Source organism: Gymnoscopelus microlampas (genome assembly GCF_963454915.1).
Source record: "Gymnoscopelus microlampas genome assembly, chromosome: 13".
Taxonomy (NCBI): Eukaryota; Metazoa; Chordata; class Actinopteri; order Myctophiformes; family Myctophidae; genus Gymnoscopelus; species Gymnoscopelus microlampas.
Window position 1 is genome coordinate 41,216,479 of NC_139950.1, and position 19,517 is coordinate 41,235,995.

The 19,517-nt window shown below is 43.8% G+C and overlaps 1 protein-coding gene across 1 annotated transcript in view; it reads right to left on the reverse strand.

Annotated features, from left to right (window-relative positions):
• jag1b (jagged canonical Notch ligand 1b) overlaps positions 1-12,094 on the reverse strand; it is a 37,147-nt gene extending 25,053 nt beyond the window's left edge. The window contains exons 1-3 of the mRNA XM_084076489.1: positions 11,722-12,094; positions 10,803-11,123; positions 1,874-1,925 (exon numbers count right to left, since the gene is read on the reverse strand). Of these exons, the coding sequence (XP_083932615.1) occupies positions 1,874-1,925; positions 10,803-11,123; positions 11,722-11,778 (430 nt within the window). The 5' untranslated portion in view covers positions 11,779-12,094. The remainder of the gene's footprint in view (positions 1-1,873; positions 1,926-10,802; positions 11,124-11,721) is intronic.
• Between the last annotated feature and the right edge of the window lie 7,423 nt (positions 12,095-19,517).

Genomic DNA, 19,517 nt, shown 5'->3' on the forward strand with positions numbered 1-19,517 from the left:
TACGTGGGGGTGGGGGGGGGGGGGGGGGGGGGGGGGTGCATGCTGAAATCACAGTGGGCAGTAACATTTCACAGTGGCCTGGAATCCAGAGCTCAGCTATGTGGCATTTCTCTACCGGCTGCCGGCCTGCAGCGTGTGGGGTGGCACATCCTTATTACCTGCTGCCTGGCTCGGAGCGGAGCATAAATCAAACGCACAACCCCCCATAACGGGCACGCTCGCAGACCCAGAGATACCAAAATACTCTCGTAGGGGAGAAAATAGGCTGCGGTTAAGTGATGGTAGGTGGTTAGAATTCTCACTGGTGAGATAGATATGAAACGTTCGCTGAAAAGTTGGCAAGTGCAGCTCGACTAGATTAAAAATGTGAAAATGCCCGGCCCATTGACATTATGAGCATAGAATGACACATAAAAAAGTGTCAGTGTATTTTCTTAACAGGGATATGTCTACTAATGAATTGTGCTATGCTGGTAATGATCATGTAAAGCTAATTGAGACCCAAGCTAGCCCACACTGTAAAATCTTGAGTGCTACGTAAACTGAGTGTATAAATTGACCCCTACGGCACTTGAGTGCTACGCTAGTAATGGCAAGTCAAGCAAACAAGAGCCCCAGGCTAGCCTAAACTGTAAAATCCTGAGTATTATTTTAACTCAAGAGTAAAAATTGAACATTCTTGCACTCCGAGTTAAGTTGACACTCAGGCTTTTACAGTGTGGTTGAGCTCAGAGGGGCTTAACAGGCATCGAGTGTGTACATTCAGGGGGCTTCTCACACCAATGCCCTAATAGCTCTCTGGGGAGCGGCAAATACAGCAGAAAAGACCGAAACCTTGTTGACCTCAAACAGTTACTTCATAAACAAGCACGGCATAACGGAGAGAGGAGAGGTGCGGCCTGCCCTCAGCTGGAATCACCACACCGCTGCCAATCTAACCACAAACCAGCAGGAATCCAGGGCCATAAACTGTACAACCCAAACCCAGAGACCAGAGAGTACAGATGCAACTTGATATCACTGTGAAAAACTCTTAGAGCCTCTTTGGCGGAGAGAAATAACACTTTTCTCCAGACGGTATACAAAATAGCCTCTTCACCTTTTCACGCTGTCCGACATGACCGAACACTGCAGGCTCCGGCAACCAACCACCCTGCATCAAACGCACGCACACACACACACGCGCACACACACACACACACACACACACCTGTACCTGAGGTAACTTTAACCAAACGGACAGCGTAGCACAAAGGCCTCATTGGCTGTACATTGCGACCGGAGCCAGGTTGCGTTTGCAGGGGCGGGCTGCTGGGGGGGGTGGCCGGATGAACTCGCATGTTTCACGCCTCAGTGACAGTGAGACCGTGTGACCCTGACCCCGGCTAGCAGCACCTGCCATCAGTCATCAGCCAAATGAAAACATTTTCATAGAGGGGCAGCGTGCTCCCCTCCCCTCCCCCCTCTCCTCCCCTCCGCCGCCCCATGACCCACAGCAACCCCCTCCTCCTCCTCTACCTCACCATACTTCCTCCTTCTCCCCGTCTGCTGCGCTGCTTTGTTCCCCTGCCTCTTCCTCTCTCCCCCTCCGCTCCGCTCCCACCCCCCCTTACTTCCCTGTACTGTTTTCCCTTGTTACAGGCACCTGTCAACACACTTTCTACAACACGCACATACACATACAGTGATCGCGCACGTGCGTGCACAGACGACGGGGGCCATGTGGGAGAGGGCAGAGGGTTGAGGGATGAATAAATGTCCGTTTCTGACCTTCAACACTCATCCTCCCTTTAAGTTGCCCTGTGGGAAGGGGATATAGGAGAGGAGGAACAAGATGGAAATGCCAGAGAAGGACAGAAGGACAGATACTCACCACTGGTTTCGTTGTTGAAGTCCAAGGCTTCTACAATCAAAGTGTAGGACCTCTGAGGGAGACAGAGATACAAGCGGTGTCAGGCACAACAAACACCATACATCAAAAGGGAAAGAGCATTGAATAGTTGCCAAGGTTTAACGTTCAAGGATGAGTACGGTAGTTAAGACAGTATAGAACCTTGTGTCGAATCTGTACTAAATCCTTCTATGAACGGAACCGTATCCCTGATATACGTTTGGTTGCGCTCCAGTGTCGCACACTGAGAATATCACATGTTTTTTTTTATCACAATAACACATTGCAGAGCGACGTGTTGTGAGCTTGTAGATCAGCTATTTTCAGTGCATGGCACTGGTGCGCAACTAAGTACAGATCACCCTTTACTGACATATTTGAGAGCCATGATCCTACACATTTGCAGTGCATGAATCAGTGGCACATCAACATTGTTATTTGTGTTATTCAGTCATTCGAAATTAAAATCAGATCTACCAACAGCCAACATCTACTGTATATATTAAACACCTCACTGATTTCAATAAACAGAAAAGCATTTATAATACATTTTTCGGCCAAGCTGTCAAGAACAGCTTTTGCCTGTACTGTATGTATGTATGAATGCATTTATGTCCCCAAACAAATAGAATAAACACACAGTTAAGTGTGCGATTTCACGAGACAGATGCAAAGATGAAACTTGTGAAAGGCGTTAAAAGTTGTATCGCTGTTAATCATCTATACATGGATACATGGTAAAATATAGACAGTATATTTCAGCAAATCTTTCAGTTACACAAACATTGTTCTTGTGAAAAGATTGTCATTGTCTATTTGGCCATAGGACACATAGACATGCCCTGACATGCCCACAAGCAGCCAGTCTGTTGACGCAGGAACAATGCCATCCCAATTTTTCACGTATAGCGGAATTTGCCGCCGAATGCATTGCGATTTGTGCAGATGAATTCATGAACTGCCCAGCAAGTGACTGACTTGCTGTTGATGGCTAAATATTAGACAGGGATGCCAATGTCATTATTATTAGACTCTAATGTTATGTTTTTAGATGTTCCATCGTTTTTCCTCAACTTTCATAAGCCCAATAATGTCCAATGACTTTACCAGCTTTTCTATTGACTGCAGGGAACCCTGCTAATAAAGCTTCATCTCCTTCTCATGGGATTAACTTGAAATGAGACTTAAAACAACAGTTCTGCTGATCTTCTTAAGAGGGGCTAAGCTTATGTGGTGGTTCAGGGGTCTGCGCTGTACATAATTATTAGGATGGCAGACGCATGGGGCAGTGGTCTGGTCTTAGTTGAGACATCCGCCCAGCAGGAGGGCGTCTGACGCGCCATAATGTAGCAGGGTAGAATAGGGCAGCTCAGGACACGGGGCCAGTTTGATTTCATAGTAATAATAATTTAAAAACGACCCGCGCGGAAAGCATCAATTCAAATACAAAAAAATATGTCTAGATCACGGCATGTTTGACTTTGCTCACTTCGATCAGCTTCAACCACAGGTATCACTTAGGCCACATTTGTTTAATTCAGCAGGCAGGTCAGCGAATAAATGCCAATCTGGAGTGAGCACACAGTCATTTCTGTTTTGCACTACATACATAAATCACATTACAGTCATTTAGCAGACGCTTTTATCCAAAGTGACTTAAAATAAGTGCATTCAACATAGGTAGGGAACGAAACTACTAATCACCCGAAGTCTTCAGTGCATTCTCTTCTAAAACAAGCAACTAAGAGTTGCTTTTACCTACCTAGCGCTAAGGTAAAAGTGCAATATATCAGCTACCTACTTTCTTAAACAGATAAATCTCAATAACATGCTAAATATATCGCAGACATCCAGCAAAATGCCACATCCTTCTGATTGTTCCAGTCGGAAGGACCTACTGTAAAGGCACATGAAAACACAGAGAGACAGACAGAGAGCAACAGACAAACAGACAAAAGAGAGATAGACAGACAGACGGAGAGAGAGACAGAGACAGACAGAGAGAGAGAGAGAGAGAGAGAGAGAGAGAGAGAGAGAGAGAGAGAGAGAGAGAGAGAGAGAGACAGACAGAGAGACAGAGAGACAGAGAGACAGAGAGACAGAGAGAGAGAGACAGAGACAGAGAGACAACGAGAGAGAGAGAGAGAGAGATGCTCAGCCCTAGTGTTTCACTCAGTTTGGGGTGAGGTTGTGTGGGGGGGGGGGGGGGGGATCTCTGGAGGGCCTGTCTTGATTTCAGCACTCCTAAAACGCTTTGTCTGACTCAGGGTCAGTAGCGCTCACACCAGTATCAGCTTACACATCCCTACAGGTCTGTGCCACAGCCACGGGGGAATGGACAGTAATGTCACTGTGTGTGTGTGTGTGTGTGTGTGTGTGTGTGTGTGTGTGTGTGTGTGTGTGTGTGTGTGTGTGTGTGTGTGTGTGTGCGCAACAACACAGAAGTCAGATGTGTGTGTGTGTGTGTGTGTGTGTGTGTGTGTGTGTGTGTGTGTGTGTGTGTGTGTGTGTGTGTGTGTGTGTGTGTGTGTGTGTGTGTGTGTGTGTGTGTGTGTGTGTGTGTGTGTGTGTGTGTGTGTGTGTGTGTGTGTGAGAGAGAGAGATCCACTTACAGCGCTCGAGCATCCACTAGAAACACCTACTTGTTATATTCGCACACACCCTCATCCCTGACAGCAGAGCTGGGAGGTATTTCAGAAATTCTACATGGCCACTACTGCTCTAACCACCACCATGAGGTGACCTCATCGTAAACACGCCTACTGGATCCAGAAGAACCTCTCATTCACTTTCCAAGAGAAGGGTACAGCACAGCCCTAATTTATACTCCATCGCACAACAGTCAGTGTCTCTTGCCCGAAAATAACAGATTTTTAACCTAACAACAACACGCAGCGGCTTGAAAATCTGTTCCTTCCGGCGAGTGACACCACTATGTGATGGAGAATTAATTAAACTTTAGATTTTCGACTTTCAAGACCTCACCTTCCCTCATCAGATAAAACTACCATGCCATGTCATTCCAACAGACATACAGTATGTCTGTGGCTATGTAATCCACAGCTGGAGTGACACTCTTTACAAGCGCACTGATCAACAACACAGCCCCTGCAGCATGTTCTGTCTCACAACAGAAGAAAACACCTCCGCTTATCGAAAGACTAATCGCTAGTACACGCAACAATTAATCTCAGACAAAATGCCTTAGTGGCAATGTGATACCCAGCCATCTAACCGCGTCAAACCAGGCTACACACAGCTATCCATGTCAAATCGATAGCCTACACATCCATTAGCTCGTCTGTGACAGATCTTCATGCATTAGTGGAGGCCTAAGCAGCATAGTTAACGTTTTATCTAATTATATGCACTGTCTGAGGTCTTGCTGGTCGACTCATCAGGTCATACTTTCAGAGACAAAAACACAGGATCGCCACACAGGAGGACAAGAGCATTTTGCAAGTAAAAACAAAGATGATTACGAGACACAAACTAACAAGAGTGCATATTCTATCTATCGATTGAACAGCCATTGTGTCCCTGCACTCGAGGTCAGGGAGGTATTGTTTATAAAAGCTAGAGAGAATCTGTCCTAAACTTACTACAGTTGAGATAAACCCCCCCATCTGGTGACCTGGCTGGCACATGTGGGCCTTTTTTTTTTGCCAAACAGGTCTCAAATGAATCTGATTGTTGTTATGAAGGAAAGAAATCTGAATCTGCACCACAAGGTTCCCTGGCATTTATAAAAAGGCAAAGCTAAAACATGTCTACATCAGTTCTCTTGAGCCATCCATGACTGGTGGATATAAATGGAAATCAAATCACTCTTTGGGATAACTGTCCTAAGAGAAGCTGACAAATTATAATGGGGAGAGGAAGTTGTTGGAGGAGGACAGACCTGCAATGTGTTATGGGAAAATTCTCCGATCCATAATGCACTTTGGACTCGCCTAGACATGGAAACTATTGCAGCAGCCGTCATCATTGGTTGATCCAACTGAATATATTAGTCATCCTGCATTAACATACGTTTAACACGTTTGGCTGAAAATGATCATAATAAAATGAAGCAGCTTTGACCACAAATAGTACTATGTAACCGACGACCTACAATTCACTTTTTGTTCAATTTGTTCTACATCAAATGGTTAAAATCTTAAACTGAGCCTACCGATTAAAAAGGATTTGTATTACGTGACCTCATCGTCAGTGCTAGGCAATGTCTTGATCAAACATGAAGCAAAACCGGTACTGTTAAAACATTTGGGCCTTAGACCTTGTAATTGCTTCCAAAAAGTGAGATACTGCATGCCTCCTCGTTCCCCGACACCCCATAACTCCTGGGCGGTTATCAGTTTGGAATTGTGTGCCACTGCCAGGTTCACTTTTCCCAGGCTCCCAGCTGACTCACAACTTCTCTTTGAACTACCGAAGACACAGACACACACACACGTAGGCAGACACACACACACGCACACACTTGTAGGCAGGCACACACACACACACGCACGCACGCACGCATGCACGCACGCACACACAAAGTCAAATATATGTGGCCATATGTCTTCTTATCTGTCCTGGTAATCCAGACACTGTCCAACAAACAGACAGCATAACTGATAAAGACCATTCCAGTTCGAATCACACCGACCTGCCAAAGAACACTACTGGATTCACTCGAGGGGAATTCACCGAACTTGCACACAGAGAGCCCTATCACTCTATACCAGACTGGAAATGGAGCCAATTGATGTGCCATTCCAAAGCATTCAAATTCAATAAGAGAGGGAATGTCCCTCTTTACCATTAAGTAAAAGAAACAGCCATGTGCCCTAAATAAAGTCTTTGCAAAACGGTTGCATAGCCCGAGCAAGCAAAAGGGGGGAACGTAAACAATGTAATCAAAAGGATGTTGACCTGCTGTATCACCGTTCCTGAGTCAACCACTTAAAACAGTAAGATCTGGCCATTAGACTGCTAGGTAACTTGACCCGTTTTCCATAACACTTGGTCAAGAAAAGACAACTGCAACCACCTTAAAAACCAGGGCACTGATGAGCTGGGAAGAAGTAACATTATTTGCCACAAACTCATCCTAATTCCTAATCAGAGCCTTTTAAAGAATCCTTCTCTGGCACTTAGGATGAAGTGCAATCTTTCTCTAACAAAAGAAAGTCACCATTTGGGAGATGTGGGAACCTTTGCCAATCAAACAAGATCAAGATCATTACTCAGGTCAAGGGCCAAGCAAAACAAAACAATCACACGTGCATTCGTTGCTGAACTTGAAAAGGTGTCCAACCTTTCTCTCATCTGAAAGGACTGCTACCTTCTTTTAAAAAGGGTGACTCGAGTGTTGTTGGAAAAGCAACAATGAAAATACATTTCTCAAACATAATGCTTACATAATATAGGCTACGTTATGTGTCTAACCATGGTCCAGCAATAACATTTCATAAGTTGTCACATAACACCAAACCGAAACACCACCATGAGTGCATAAAAAAAGCACTCCCTTGTTAAAGCAGACTGCTGGAGATGGGGGGAGAAGAACACGTTTTTCTCTTTCACTTGAGTAATTTGCACTTAACTGCCACATCAGAGCAGACTATATAAAGCAAACATGTCATTAGCCCCACAGTCGCTGGCGGCGCTTACCCTCAAGGCTGAGCCGAGCGTTGTTCAACAATTCACCTGACCCCCAGCTCTTTGACCATTCCAACTAGTCATCAATCATTCTGATGCTGACACATCCCAGGTCTGGGGGAGGCATGCCAGGTTCGTGTTAAAAAGAACGCTAGGGAAATATGGTGAATATAAAAATCAACCCAGAGTAGGATTTGACTGCCAGAACAACTAATGGCTCGTTTATACCGAAAAAACGTGACATGTTTTTACAGTTGAATATCTGTTATTTTCGTCAAGTGCCACAGTCGTGTGTGACGACGTGTAAATTAAGCTTAAGGACTCCAGAAGTGAGGCAGGACGTTGCTCAAGAAGAAACTTTTGTAATATGCAGAAACCTGGCCAGAGCAAAGTTTATAAAGAAAAAAATAACTATTCCACAAAGCCAGTCATTGCTATTCTATAACTGTTACTTCCATGGTGGAGGGGATGTCATCAGCAAACATGCTGAGTGAGGGGGCCATAGAGAAGTAAGGTTGGGGTTTGTCTGAGAGCCAACCTCGCCACTGCTGAGTCTACTACTGCTGCTTCCTGTTGCTTGCCCTGTGTTGGCATTATATCTGCACTGCCTCCATTATGCTCTGTAATCCTCACTGTAGTCACAGTCGGCACACCATTGTCCCTGCTTGATAAGCTGTGAGGGCCTGCCTCAGTCTGGGTGGCTGGGCCCACACTTTTCTGTGGAATAAAAGCACGGATCCCTGAACATAGCTGTAAAAGGGCTAGCTGCAAAAACGGGAAGTTTGTGAATCCATACGGAGCTCTAAAAACAAATATTCACGGATACTAAACATGTCCAGGCTGAAACATTTCAGCTGATGTCTAGCTCGCGCCCTACCTGATCTAAGCACATGTGGTTTGCCTCATTAAGTGCAGCAGTTACTGTGGGTGGCAAGGTTAAAGCGATGAAATGCCTCGGGTCCAACCGAGCGTGACTTAAACAAAGCCCTGGGCCTGGACATGAGGCCAACTTCAGGCAAGCTCTTGAGAGAGAGGATGGAGGAATAAAAAATAAAAAAAACTTCCATGAACTCGAAGCACCCGACAACCCAATTTCCCCGCACTGCCATCTGTCCACAACAGCCAATCAACTTATGCGAAGTACAAAGACTGATATCATAACTAACCTGACGATTGTTGATGTGCACTGAAGTAGAGCGCTACAAGTGAGGGGAAGGGGGAACTCTAAACAACAGCCTCTGTTCTTCCTCTAAACTTCTGCCAATGTGATTAGACCTCCTCTTTTCTGCAGTACAGTTATATTTAAATGCTTTTGTCTTTACATGAGATTTCCAAACCACTCTATTAACAGAAATGACACAAGAATAACAAATACCAGTATTTAGTGGTGGTAAACGTCAGCAAGACTGATGTACTCTGGTCTCCATAAACATTTTTGCTAGTTTGAATGGGCTGTAATACAAAAAGGCTATGACTGGTTGAGGTTCATAGCAGACTGGCTGATGGACATGGGGCCATTTCACTGTACTGCATCACTATTTGTTGACAACTTAGACCAGCAATGTGAGAAAGACTAGGAGGAGCCTATAATTGTAAATGGGGCATGGATTGAGTTTTAAGTAGTTTTCTGACAATTTGGTGAATTATTTTTAACTGGAAAAATGTATTGATTGGTTTGGTTTTGCAATAACATGTACATAAATAGCAACCTTTGTGCTTTGAAAATGATGAGGCAATAAAACTAAAACAAAGAAGCATATCAAATTGCATACTGCCATGACTGTCCCTAAAAGGGTAGCCTATTTAAATAATGCAACCAATTTGATGTAGCTTAAGACAATGGTTCTCAAACTTAAAAATGTCAACGTCTCCCCTTAACTCTGACAGTGTACAAATGGCACCAAATGGACCCTAATGCGTCCATTTGGTGCCATTTGTACGCTGTCAGAGTTACAAACTTGTAAGGGTCCATTTAGACCCCCCCCTAAAGGAACCCAGAGAGAGTCCCTGGAATCTAAGAGAGGCCTACACACCATAAAAAAGGACAACATGGACAGATATCACAATTCAAGTTTCATGTTCTTCTTGCTCATATGTAGCCAACTCTTTCTTCTTCACGTGGGGTTTAAGATAATAAATGCACTCTAGACTCGAGAAATAATGCCAAGAACTTCCATTCAGGTTGTGATAAAAATAGCATAAATGTAATTGGACACGTGCATACCAAATGAACTGTGCGTTTTCAGCCATCAGTCACGTATAGAGCATTGTGGGCCAGAGAGCTATGGTGGGGCCACTCTGTCTGTGCCGTAGTGACTTCCACTTTTTCATTACCTCTACATATGTTCCAGCATGACAAATCATCTCTTTACAAACCCACATCCCTCCCATTGGCCTGTCAGCTCCGTTTATTTACTCTATTATGAGGAATTAAGGCTCCGGATAGAAGGATTATTTCACTGGGAAGTGGGCGTAAAAAAGTTAGTGTGCAACTCCCACCCTAAAATGTCGTTGCTGGGGTAAAATATTAATTCAGCTGCTGGTTTTTATGGCGGCCGTTCTTCTTCTTGTTCTGTGTAACTTTAACCACTTAAACCCCAGCATCCTCCAGAGTTGTGGAGAAAGCTTTAGCTGAAAAATAGCTAGTTGTGAGCTTGTCAATCGGCTATTTTCAGCAAGAGCTTTCCCCACAATAACAGAAAAGACACTAGTACAGAGCCCTGAGGGACTAGCCTCAACCATATGGGGTTTTAAGTAGTTAAAACGTTACTTTACTGAGATAATTATTATTATGGCCTATTGGAAGGGAAAATGAAAAATGAAATAAAATAAAAAAGTAGACCTAAAGAAAAACAAACAAAAACACCTGCAAGTGGTTAATTGGCCTGAGGTAATCAGGGTGACCATGGGGCTCTCTTTACTCAAAGGACAATTCATGAAGGGCTGTCTATCAAGAGGCTTTGACAGCAGCAACAAAAAAAAGATTCATTCATTGTTTGTGTCTTTCCTTTTGGGGGGGGGGGGGGAGAGACTGATGACCAGTAATTGCAGAGAATTGCCCTACAACAAGCCCGGTGTTTTCCCCAAAGTTTTTGACAAGCACGTCAGGGAAAAGTCGCTGAGCAGCAGATTTTTTTCTTTTTTTTGTACTCGTCAAACTTACCGGCCAGACAAAACTTAACGAGATGAGCAGTAGATTTTTTTTTCTCATTTTTTTTTCATTCATCATCATCATCATCATCATCAAAAAAAACAAACTTACCGGCCAGGCAAAACTGAACGGCAAAACTATCCTGGATCTTTCATTCATCCTCGCAACAGCAGAAGTGCCCGTCTTCATCAAAGAAAACGTATTCCCCCCGAGAACCGGCGTAGATCCCGTGCCGAAGCTGCACGGCCCCGCGGCGGACACCCGCGACTGGTATTCCTTCAGGCAAACTCTGAAAAACGTATCGCACTCGTCCCGCGTGCACGTTCGATCCGCCGCGTTCCTGCCGCCGTCGCAGCACAGGCCGTTCAGCAGCTCCCCGTTCACATTATGCATAGACACGATCTGCAGCTCGAATTGCCCCGATCCTGACACCTGTTGACAAACAAACAAACCCGTAAGTTGAATAATAAAGGGGGAGGAGGATGGGGGGGGGGGGGACATTGACGATTATGCAGATATTAAATATTGTATGTATCCCACTTTTGACACCAATGTAACGTTTTGAAAACGTTGTTTTCGCACCAAGCTGGAATCGAACCATGGGTCTCTCCAGCTCGACTCGACAGACCCCGGGCAGCCAGGTAACAAGCAACGCCAAGAGAGCTATAATAGCTCCTCTTGGAGGAGCAAGTTACGGTCTTTTGTGGGGTCGCTACAACAATATATAAAGACAACCCTAGTAAAAGTTTCCAGTGTCCATGAGCCGAATACGTTATACTTGCTTAATGCTTAATGTATGCACCATACACCGCCGTACGACACACTATAAATTCGGCTTTAACATGCACCGCAGCTGGCTGTGTACTGTCGACACACCACAGCACACACACACACAGCTTGCATGTGATGATGTATGTGAGCCATACATGTAAAGAAGGCTATTAGACAACATGCAAGGTGCATCCTTTACTAGTTTGCATATTCCTGTTCCTGTTTAAAAAAAGGTAAAGCAATCCACACAACAACATACCTTGGCGAGAAAGCAAAGCAAAAAGGCAGCAACGACTGAGCCCCGTCTCAAAATCATGCCTCCGCACTGCTGTGGTGTTGCGTTGCCACTGATCACTTTTGATATTAGTTGTCTGGCCGACACACTGCGGCACAAATGTACTCCTCTGATTTAAACATGCACGATCAGATCTATATCAGCACTGGCAGAGCATTAGATGTCCCCGATTCATAGAGAAAAAAAAGTATGGTATATTCCCTCAAACTTTTCACAAAAAAAAAAGTAGAGATCGTTTCTTCTCGTATTTATATATCCGACAGCTTCCCCGATCTACACGAAGATAAAGGTCTACTACACACAGTAGCCATGCGGCAGCCCGAGTCCTCCACAACTGACTGCTGCTTTGGTCGAAGTCGAACCAGCTACACAAGTTCAACACGAAGGCGTGGTTGTGTTGGCTGCGCTGTTCATTATTCATGAGCTCGAGGCACAAGACAATCCCGCCCATGGTTTTTCTTTTTTTTCCTCCTCTCTGTCTCTTCTTTTTGACTTGAGCAGTGGTGTAAAAAGTGCTCAATAAGTAAAAGTATCAATACTGCAATGTAGAAATACTCTGTTGAAATTGAAAATTGACTTGAGTAAAAGTACAAAAAGCGGGCTCAACTGTCTGGGGAGACCTGAAAGAACCGCTAAAAACCGAGTGAAATGGAGGTTTGTTTGTCAACGGCCTATGCACCCTGGAGGAGCAAAGGGCTTAAGTCAAGTAAGTCAAGGCAAAAGTATTGGCATAAAAATGTACTTAAAGTACCAAAAGTGGAAAGTAGTCATGCGGACTGTCCCATTTCACAAGTTTTCAAATGTATACAAATATTTTGAAAATGGCCGAAATGTAGGCCTATATAGGGCTGAAGTGGTTAATGTATGTTTTGTAATAATAATCAAAATCTACAAAGTAACTAGAAACTAAAGTTTTCAAATAATTGTAGTGAAGTAAAAGTACAATATTTGCCTCTGAGATGTAGTGGAGTATAAGTAAAAGTACTGAAAACTGCAAATACTCCAGTAAAGTAAAATAAATACCTAAAAATTGTACTTATGTACAGTACATGAGTAAATGTACTTAGATACTTTACACCACTGTATGTGAATGCTTTATTATGACTATCAGACATTATAATCAACCATAACGCTGAATCAGATTGCATCAAGGTCAGTGGCTGAGTGGTATTTCTCAGTGGAATTTCAATAAATTCATGGAATGCTAAGGTTAGGCTGTTACCCCCGCCCTCCTTGAGTCTTGGGGAAAAACAACAACAATTTTGCAATTCCCAGATCACGATTTCTAAATTTCAGAAGTCAAATATGCAATTCATGTAGTTGACGCGTGTGCTGTATGGGTGTTATTGTGTCAGTGTGTCAAACGTCAGATTTCAATCAATCAATCAGATACCGAATGAGCAACCTAACTTCAAAGTTAGTAACATGTGCATTGCAGGTTTTATATCTGCCCGTAGTCAGATAAAATTTATGTTTATGGCATGCCACCATAAACTGCTGGTTACAACTAATAATCAGCCTTGTATTTATGGTCATATCTAATGCCAGGATATGCATGACATGCTGAACTCAATGAAAAGTGTAGAATGACTGACTGCTAAAAATAATGTAATGGCCTCAATAACCTTCTCTCTCTACCCCTAATGCAGGACAGCATTTGCACCCAGATGTAGGCCTACCTCCAGGATAAAGTGGATACTGCGATAAGGTACCGTGCACGCACACACACACACACAAACGCAGGCACGCACGCACGCACGCATGCACTAACAAGAGGATGGGGAGTGGGGACCCATTTGTCCCTGTAGTTAGTGATTTGCGTGGAGCAATTACACAGGTCATTCCGGTCACAATCATGGAAACACGGTTGGGAACTCTTGCATTGCACTTGCAGGAAAGGCCGTATCAATCAGTAACCGCAAAATGTTTCATCATCATCTTTTATAGACGTTTATGAGGGTGTCACACATTTCTCGGATGCATGCATTCCCATTTGACAAGCAGAAACGTGTGGTGTTTCAACACAATTATTGTGAGAAAGCTCAGTAGTGATAGAGGTCTACGCACTTCATTGTTTTCAACTCTAGAGAAGCCTGGCGAGGTCCTTATCTTATCTGTGGATGTCAGTCGTCTCAGCGGACCAGGCCTACAGTAGCTTCTGGATTGGCTGCTTAGCGTGCCTGGTCTGGATATGTCATAGTAGGTGATCATTCAGGGAGAATATAGGCAAACATTCCGTGAAAATAGCAGATCCCTACACAGTACAAGCTCATAAATTGTAAGCTTGTAGATTTTCACTGAAGAGAGTTGATGTAGATTGTAGACTCTACATTGTAGAGGGAAAAGAAGGGGAGCATGTATAGTTCCCCAACCCGATAGAGCTGTGATTGTGCTTAAAGGGATACATGTTTGGGGTCATTTTAACGCATACTTGGGCTTTTGTGAGCGCGCCAGACAGTTTTTAAGTTGTTGATTCAGTATTTAGATATTCGATATCAATTTAATCAGACAAGCCCCCTTTCTATACAAACCCATTGTAACTGCAAACTCCATTTTAACCATGATAAATTCATCGAAAACACCTGTTCTTGGTACTGGTGACTGATATTGTCCTTCTAATAATTTAAGTAATGAAGACGGTCATTGAAAAAACACAGCCCCCCCACACACTAGAAGGCCAATTACAGTATCAGTCACCAGAACCGACGGGTGTTTTCAATTAATCTAGCATGGTTAAAATGCTGTTTTAAGTTAAAATGGGTTTGTATAGGAAGGGGGCGTGTCTGATAATGCATATCAAATATTTAAATACTGAATCAAGCAACTTAAAAACTTTATCTGGGGTGCTCACAAAAGCCTGAGTAGGCGTTTAAAATGACCCCAAACATGTTTGAAAGTGAAATATCCCTTTAAGTTGTAAAAATACCTGAAATTCCCCCCTCCCCCCTGTTTGTTTTGTTTGCTCAAAATATTACGTGCTCAAAATATCACCCTGTTTCATGAAGGTCAAGGTTTGTCTTATGGAGCTCTGAAATCATGTCATGGCTTAACAGGTGTCAATATTTATCTATGTTGATGACTTAAGTCATTTTGTGCCAGACATTCATATTTCATTTGCCTTGTGGCCACCAAATCCAGATGATGATGTTTCCTGTGGCTGCCGTCCATCTTACCTTTTTCTCAGTCATTCCATCCCATAGACGTCTCAAGTTACAGACCTTATTTAAATGTTCCTTGTTGGGGTAATTAGGGTTAATTGGGAGAACCTTTTAACCCGTGGGACACTACCATTTGCCCTCATGATGTAGACCAAATTGAGCAATGTCTCTGAACTTGTAAAGTAGAACTTGTAGAGAGACCTGATGGGACCATGCCCCTCTGACCTGCCCAGAGGTGATGCTTGTGTTGAAAGTGATGATGAAGATGGGGGAGGAAGGTGATAGTTAAACTCTATCAAAATAGACTGTGAAAGAATGCCATGTATCTGAGCCTAAAGTCCTATCATATGGACTGAAGAGAGGCCAGATAAGTTTGTCAGCTTCTTACGTTGCTATGGGGAAAATATCTGACATAGGTTCAAGGTGGTTTATTGTTGACGTGCAATAATACAGCCGAAAGCAACATTGCAGGTAATTGCATTTTTGAATAGCTCTGAGATTTGGAACACTTGTGATGTTTACATAGATAGACAGTCTAGACAGACGAACAGACAGACAGACAGACAGACAGACATTGTACTTATCAGTGCCTTATCTTTGATCTTATAGTACGTAATGGCCTCTGTGTTTTTATTGTGCCTCTCTGAGCCTGATGAATGGGGAGATGGGCTGTACAAGGTTCCGGTTATTAACCTGGGCGTATTGGTGGGCTGAGTGCAAGGTGCAACAGCTGACCAAACGAAACGTTTAAATTAATTGAGAAGTTTCACGATGACATAACTGTGAAACCAATCAAACCGCTCTCGTTTACCTCTTGATTAATTGCGCTGCCCTAGGATGTTCCTGCGTCCTCCTGTGTCAGTCCTGCTTTTCCATCCAAATCATTTAGCTTTATGTCTATCTGAACAGTGTGGTGTTCGGAGCATGCTCTGTGTGTGATGGTGTGCCCCCGGCCCGGGCACGCTCAATAGTCGTCATGGAGCAGAGACAGTTGTGTGTTTCTCCTCTGAGGCCAGGGTGCTAATCTCCTCCAGCCTTAATGTGATTATGGTAATGATCACACAAATGACCCCTGGGCTTTGGGGGATCCGTGATTCACACATCCAAACACAGGCCATTGCATAGGCAGTGACTCCGCTCAACCTGCACACTAGACACCAGGATGATGCCTAACCTATGCTCGGTCGTATGACGGTGTCACCCACCCAAAAAATAGCAGAGCTACAAGCTCACAACGCATCACATCCGCGACACGTTGCGAGCTTGTAGATTGGCTATTTTCGGCACAAGCCAGTCCTGGTGGCCTGCTCCTGTTGTTCTGTCCTTGCTGAGCTTGGAAGAGTAGAGTGAATGACCAAATAAATTCCATCCAGCAACAAAAGGGGCTCAGCGGCCACGAGAGAGATGGATATCTTTTGTTGTCTGACACTCAATGCCGTATACCAATCCAATTACCTCAGCCTTTTGCAACCCCTCCTATTACACCACACGGCATTGAAGCTTGCCTGAATGCAGACTCGGACCCCTAACAAGAATGTGGAGGATTATGTGCTTAATGAGCACTCCCCTCCCCCTACTTTTGCTGAATTCTGGTGTGCAGGCCTTACTCTCTCCTGAAAAATGTGTACTTTGTCGTACTAAAAATGGGAAACGCAGTGTGTCACGTGTGTAGAAAGTCATTTATTTTCAGCAAGCAACGTTGTCATATGAAGAAGGATAATTTTTGCCATTAGTGCTGCCTGTTTGTTTATGCTACATTCAATGCCCTCTATTATTTATGCCATCCTTTTGAAATAAAAGATAGTTAGGTCAGCCAGCAGTGTCTTATGGGTAGAAGTGATATGCCAGTGTTGCTTCAACAATAAGCCCTTTTGTGGACAGTAAACATATTGATGCACTCTGCATTACGCCACACAGTCATCAGGGAGGGCAGGGGAGTGAAAGCATGAAGACACTTTACGAAGTATCTCCGCATGTGAGTCAAAGACGTGCTGTATGGTGAAGTAAGAGAAGATGGGTGTTCTAGCATGGCTGATCCTGGACAGAGCACTTTCTGTGTGTAAACCCATCGCCGTTTGGGGATTTTGAGTGAGTGAGCAATAGGGAGTGGATCTCTGAAGTTCAATCTTCGCCTATTTAAAAGTTGTACAGACTGTTTACACGGCATGTTTATTAGAGCTGCTTTTACAGAATGTGTTACAGATGGTATCAACGATCCACTCTGGGATAAATATTATTTTCCACTGTAAAGGTGGTCGGTCGCTTTGTTATTTTCAACATTTATCCAAAGGCTAGCTCTGCGAGGTGATGGTTATTTTGATGTCTAAGTATAAATGAAGTAAGACGCTCGATGAAGTTGCTGCGAAGGAAGTCCAGCTGCTATTTGGGGTTTGGTAGAACATTTATTTATAGAGGATCTGTCTGTTCTTTTGTTCCCATACAGAAAGTTATAAGAGACCTGGTAGAATTATTACTATGTGTTATATTCAAATTATAAAACATAGTCCTACATTACAAGCTTAAAATGGCAAATTGTTATGATTTATAATTTATGTCGTATATATGTTATATATGCCAGAAAAAAATATTGTTGTAGCCATCAAGACAATAATAGGGGCTCTATATGTGAAATGGGTCATATGAGTTTAAATATGTACAAGGAGTGGGCCACATCGACACTGTCAACAGAGGAGCCTGGATCAGCGTTGTGTGGGTGTGGGTGTATGTTTCAGCATGTATGTTGTGTGTCTGTGTGTGGGAACTGGAAGCCTTAAACCAGTAAAGCCCCTCAGAGAGAACCTGTGAATGGATCATCTGCCTGCCTGTGGGTGTCCTGTCCTCACACCTAATGTTTGATCCGGCAAGGGGGAGGGGGGCGGAGGGGCTGTCGTCAGTGAAACAAATCTGATTATCTCTGCTTTAGGGCTCACCACCATTTCCACCTGGCTAACAATACACAACCCTCATACTCCTGAACTGACCCTGATCATGTGATTATACACACGCATGCACGCACACACACACACACACTCTCTCACACACACACACACACACACACACACACACACAGACACACACGCTATGTGCGTGTGGGCGTGCGCATGTGTGGAGTTTGCGATAGCGATAGCACAGTTGCTTTACTGTGAAGGGTAAATATGCATTTGATTAGATTTGTCTCTGCAGTGGAGTGGACAGCTCCAGAATGAGTTGGAATGCGAGGCAGGAATGCGCTCGCCACTTACTTGCTTGATCTATGTGACAATGGCACTGGTTGGGGTGGGTGAAAACATCCGAGGCACAACGATTAGGTCCTGTGCACATCATCTCACCACCATGAGACTTGAGGTCCAATAGAATTAGGAAAAGTCCACGGGCCGCCCCATAGGATCAACGAGTCAGAACAGTATCCTCCTTTAACAGGATATTGGCCCTTGAGCGGCGGGGTAAGCGAGGATAATTACCTGTATTTCCTGGAGGAGGTGACACTGATAATACCCTTCCCTCATCATGTTACTTACACACACGTGTGTGTGTGTGTGTGTGTGTGTGTGTGTGTGTGTGTGTGTGTGTGTGTGTGTGTGTGTGTGTGTGTGTGTGTGTGTGTGTGTGTGTGTGTGTGTGTGTGTGTGTGTGTGTGTGTGTGTGTGTGTGTGTGTGTGTGTGTGTGTGTGTGTGAGAGAGAAAGACCTTTCTTAGAAGAGAGGGAGACTTTTCTTAGACACACACACACAATCTTGTAATCTGTGCATCTAAGCAGAATGATCTGTGTGCAGCATGTTAGAGAGAAACTTCAACATGTAGGCCTAGTCAAAATGACAGCCACTGCCAGCGTCGAGTGAAAATATTGATACTGGCAAAGTCTTTAAGTCGCTAGCGGCATGACGTAGCGGTTTTTCCATGACACATTTGATGATTGTTTCCAAATGGGCTTGTCAGTTTTAATAAAGGCAACCACGGCATTTCAGCTTTCCTAAAGTAAACAAAATCCATCGGCTCTCCCAGACACATACAGAACGTATGATCACACACCAGGACAGCGTCTTGAGGTAGAACAGGCAATTGCTGAGCTGATGTATGTTTTCATGTTCAATCTTCTCAATCTTCGAGGAATGTATTAGGCAGCGGGCGGCCTGAATTTATAATGTTTTCCTAAGTTTGCAGTCTGAAAGCCACAATGTTGTCTTTAGGCAAATGGATGTGGGCCCGGTAATGTGATGTTAAAGAATGATCATGACTCGTTAGGAAGTCATGAACATACTGTAGGACCAACAGGACTTAAGCTAATTGGTTTATTTTAAAGAATGCCGAAAGATGGTTGTCACTACATTTGTTCTTTATCTGTATTCAAACGTGATTTCTTCAAGCAAGTCGATCTTTAACAACAATGAACTAATTTCTTTATATCCTATAAAAGGATATCCTATCCTATTATATCCTATCGACGAGACCCAACATCAACATTGAGTCAATAAATATACAGAATTTGAGTTTAAAACAAATACTTAACTCTCCAGGGCAAAAGCATAGGCCTAGAACCATGTGCAAGTGGAGGTAAGGGAACTGTAGACATGGCCAGTGGAGCATGCATATACTAGAACATGC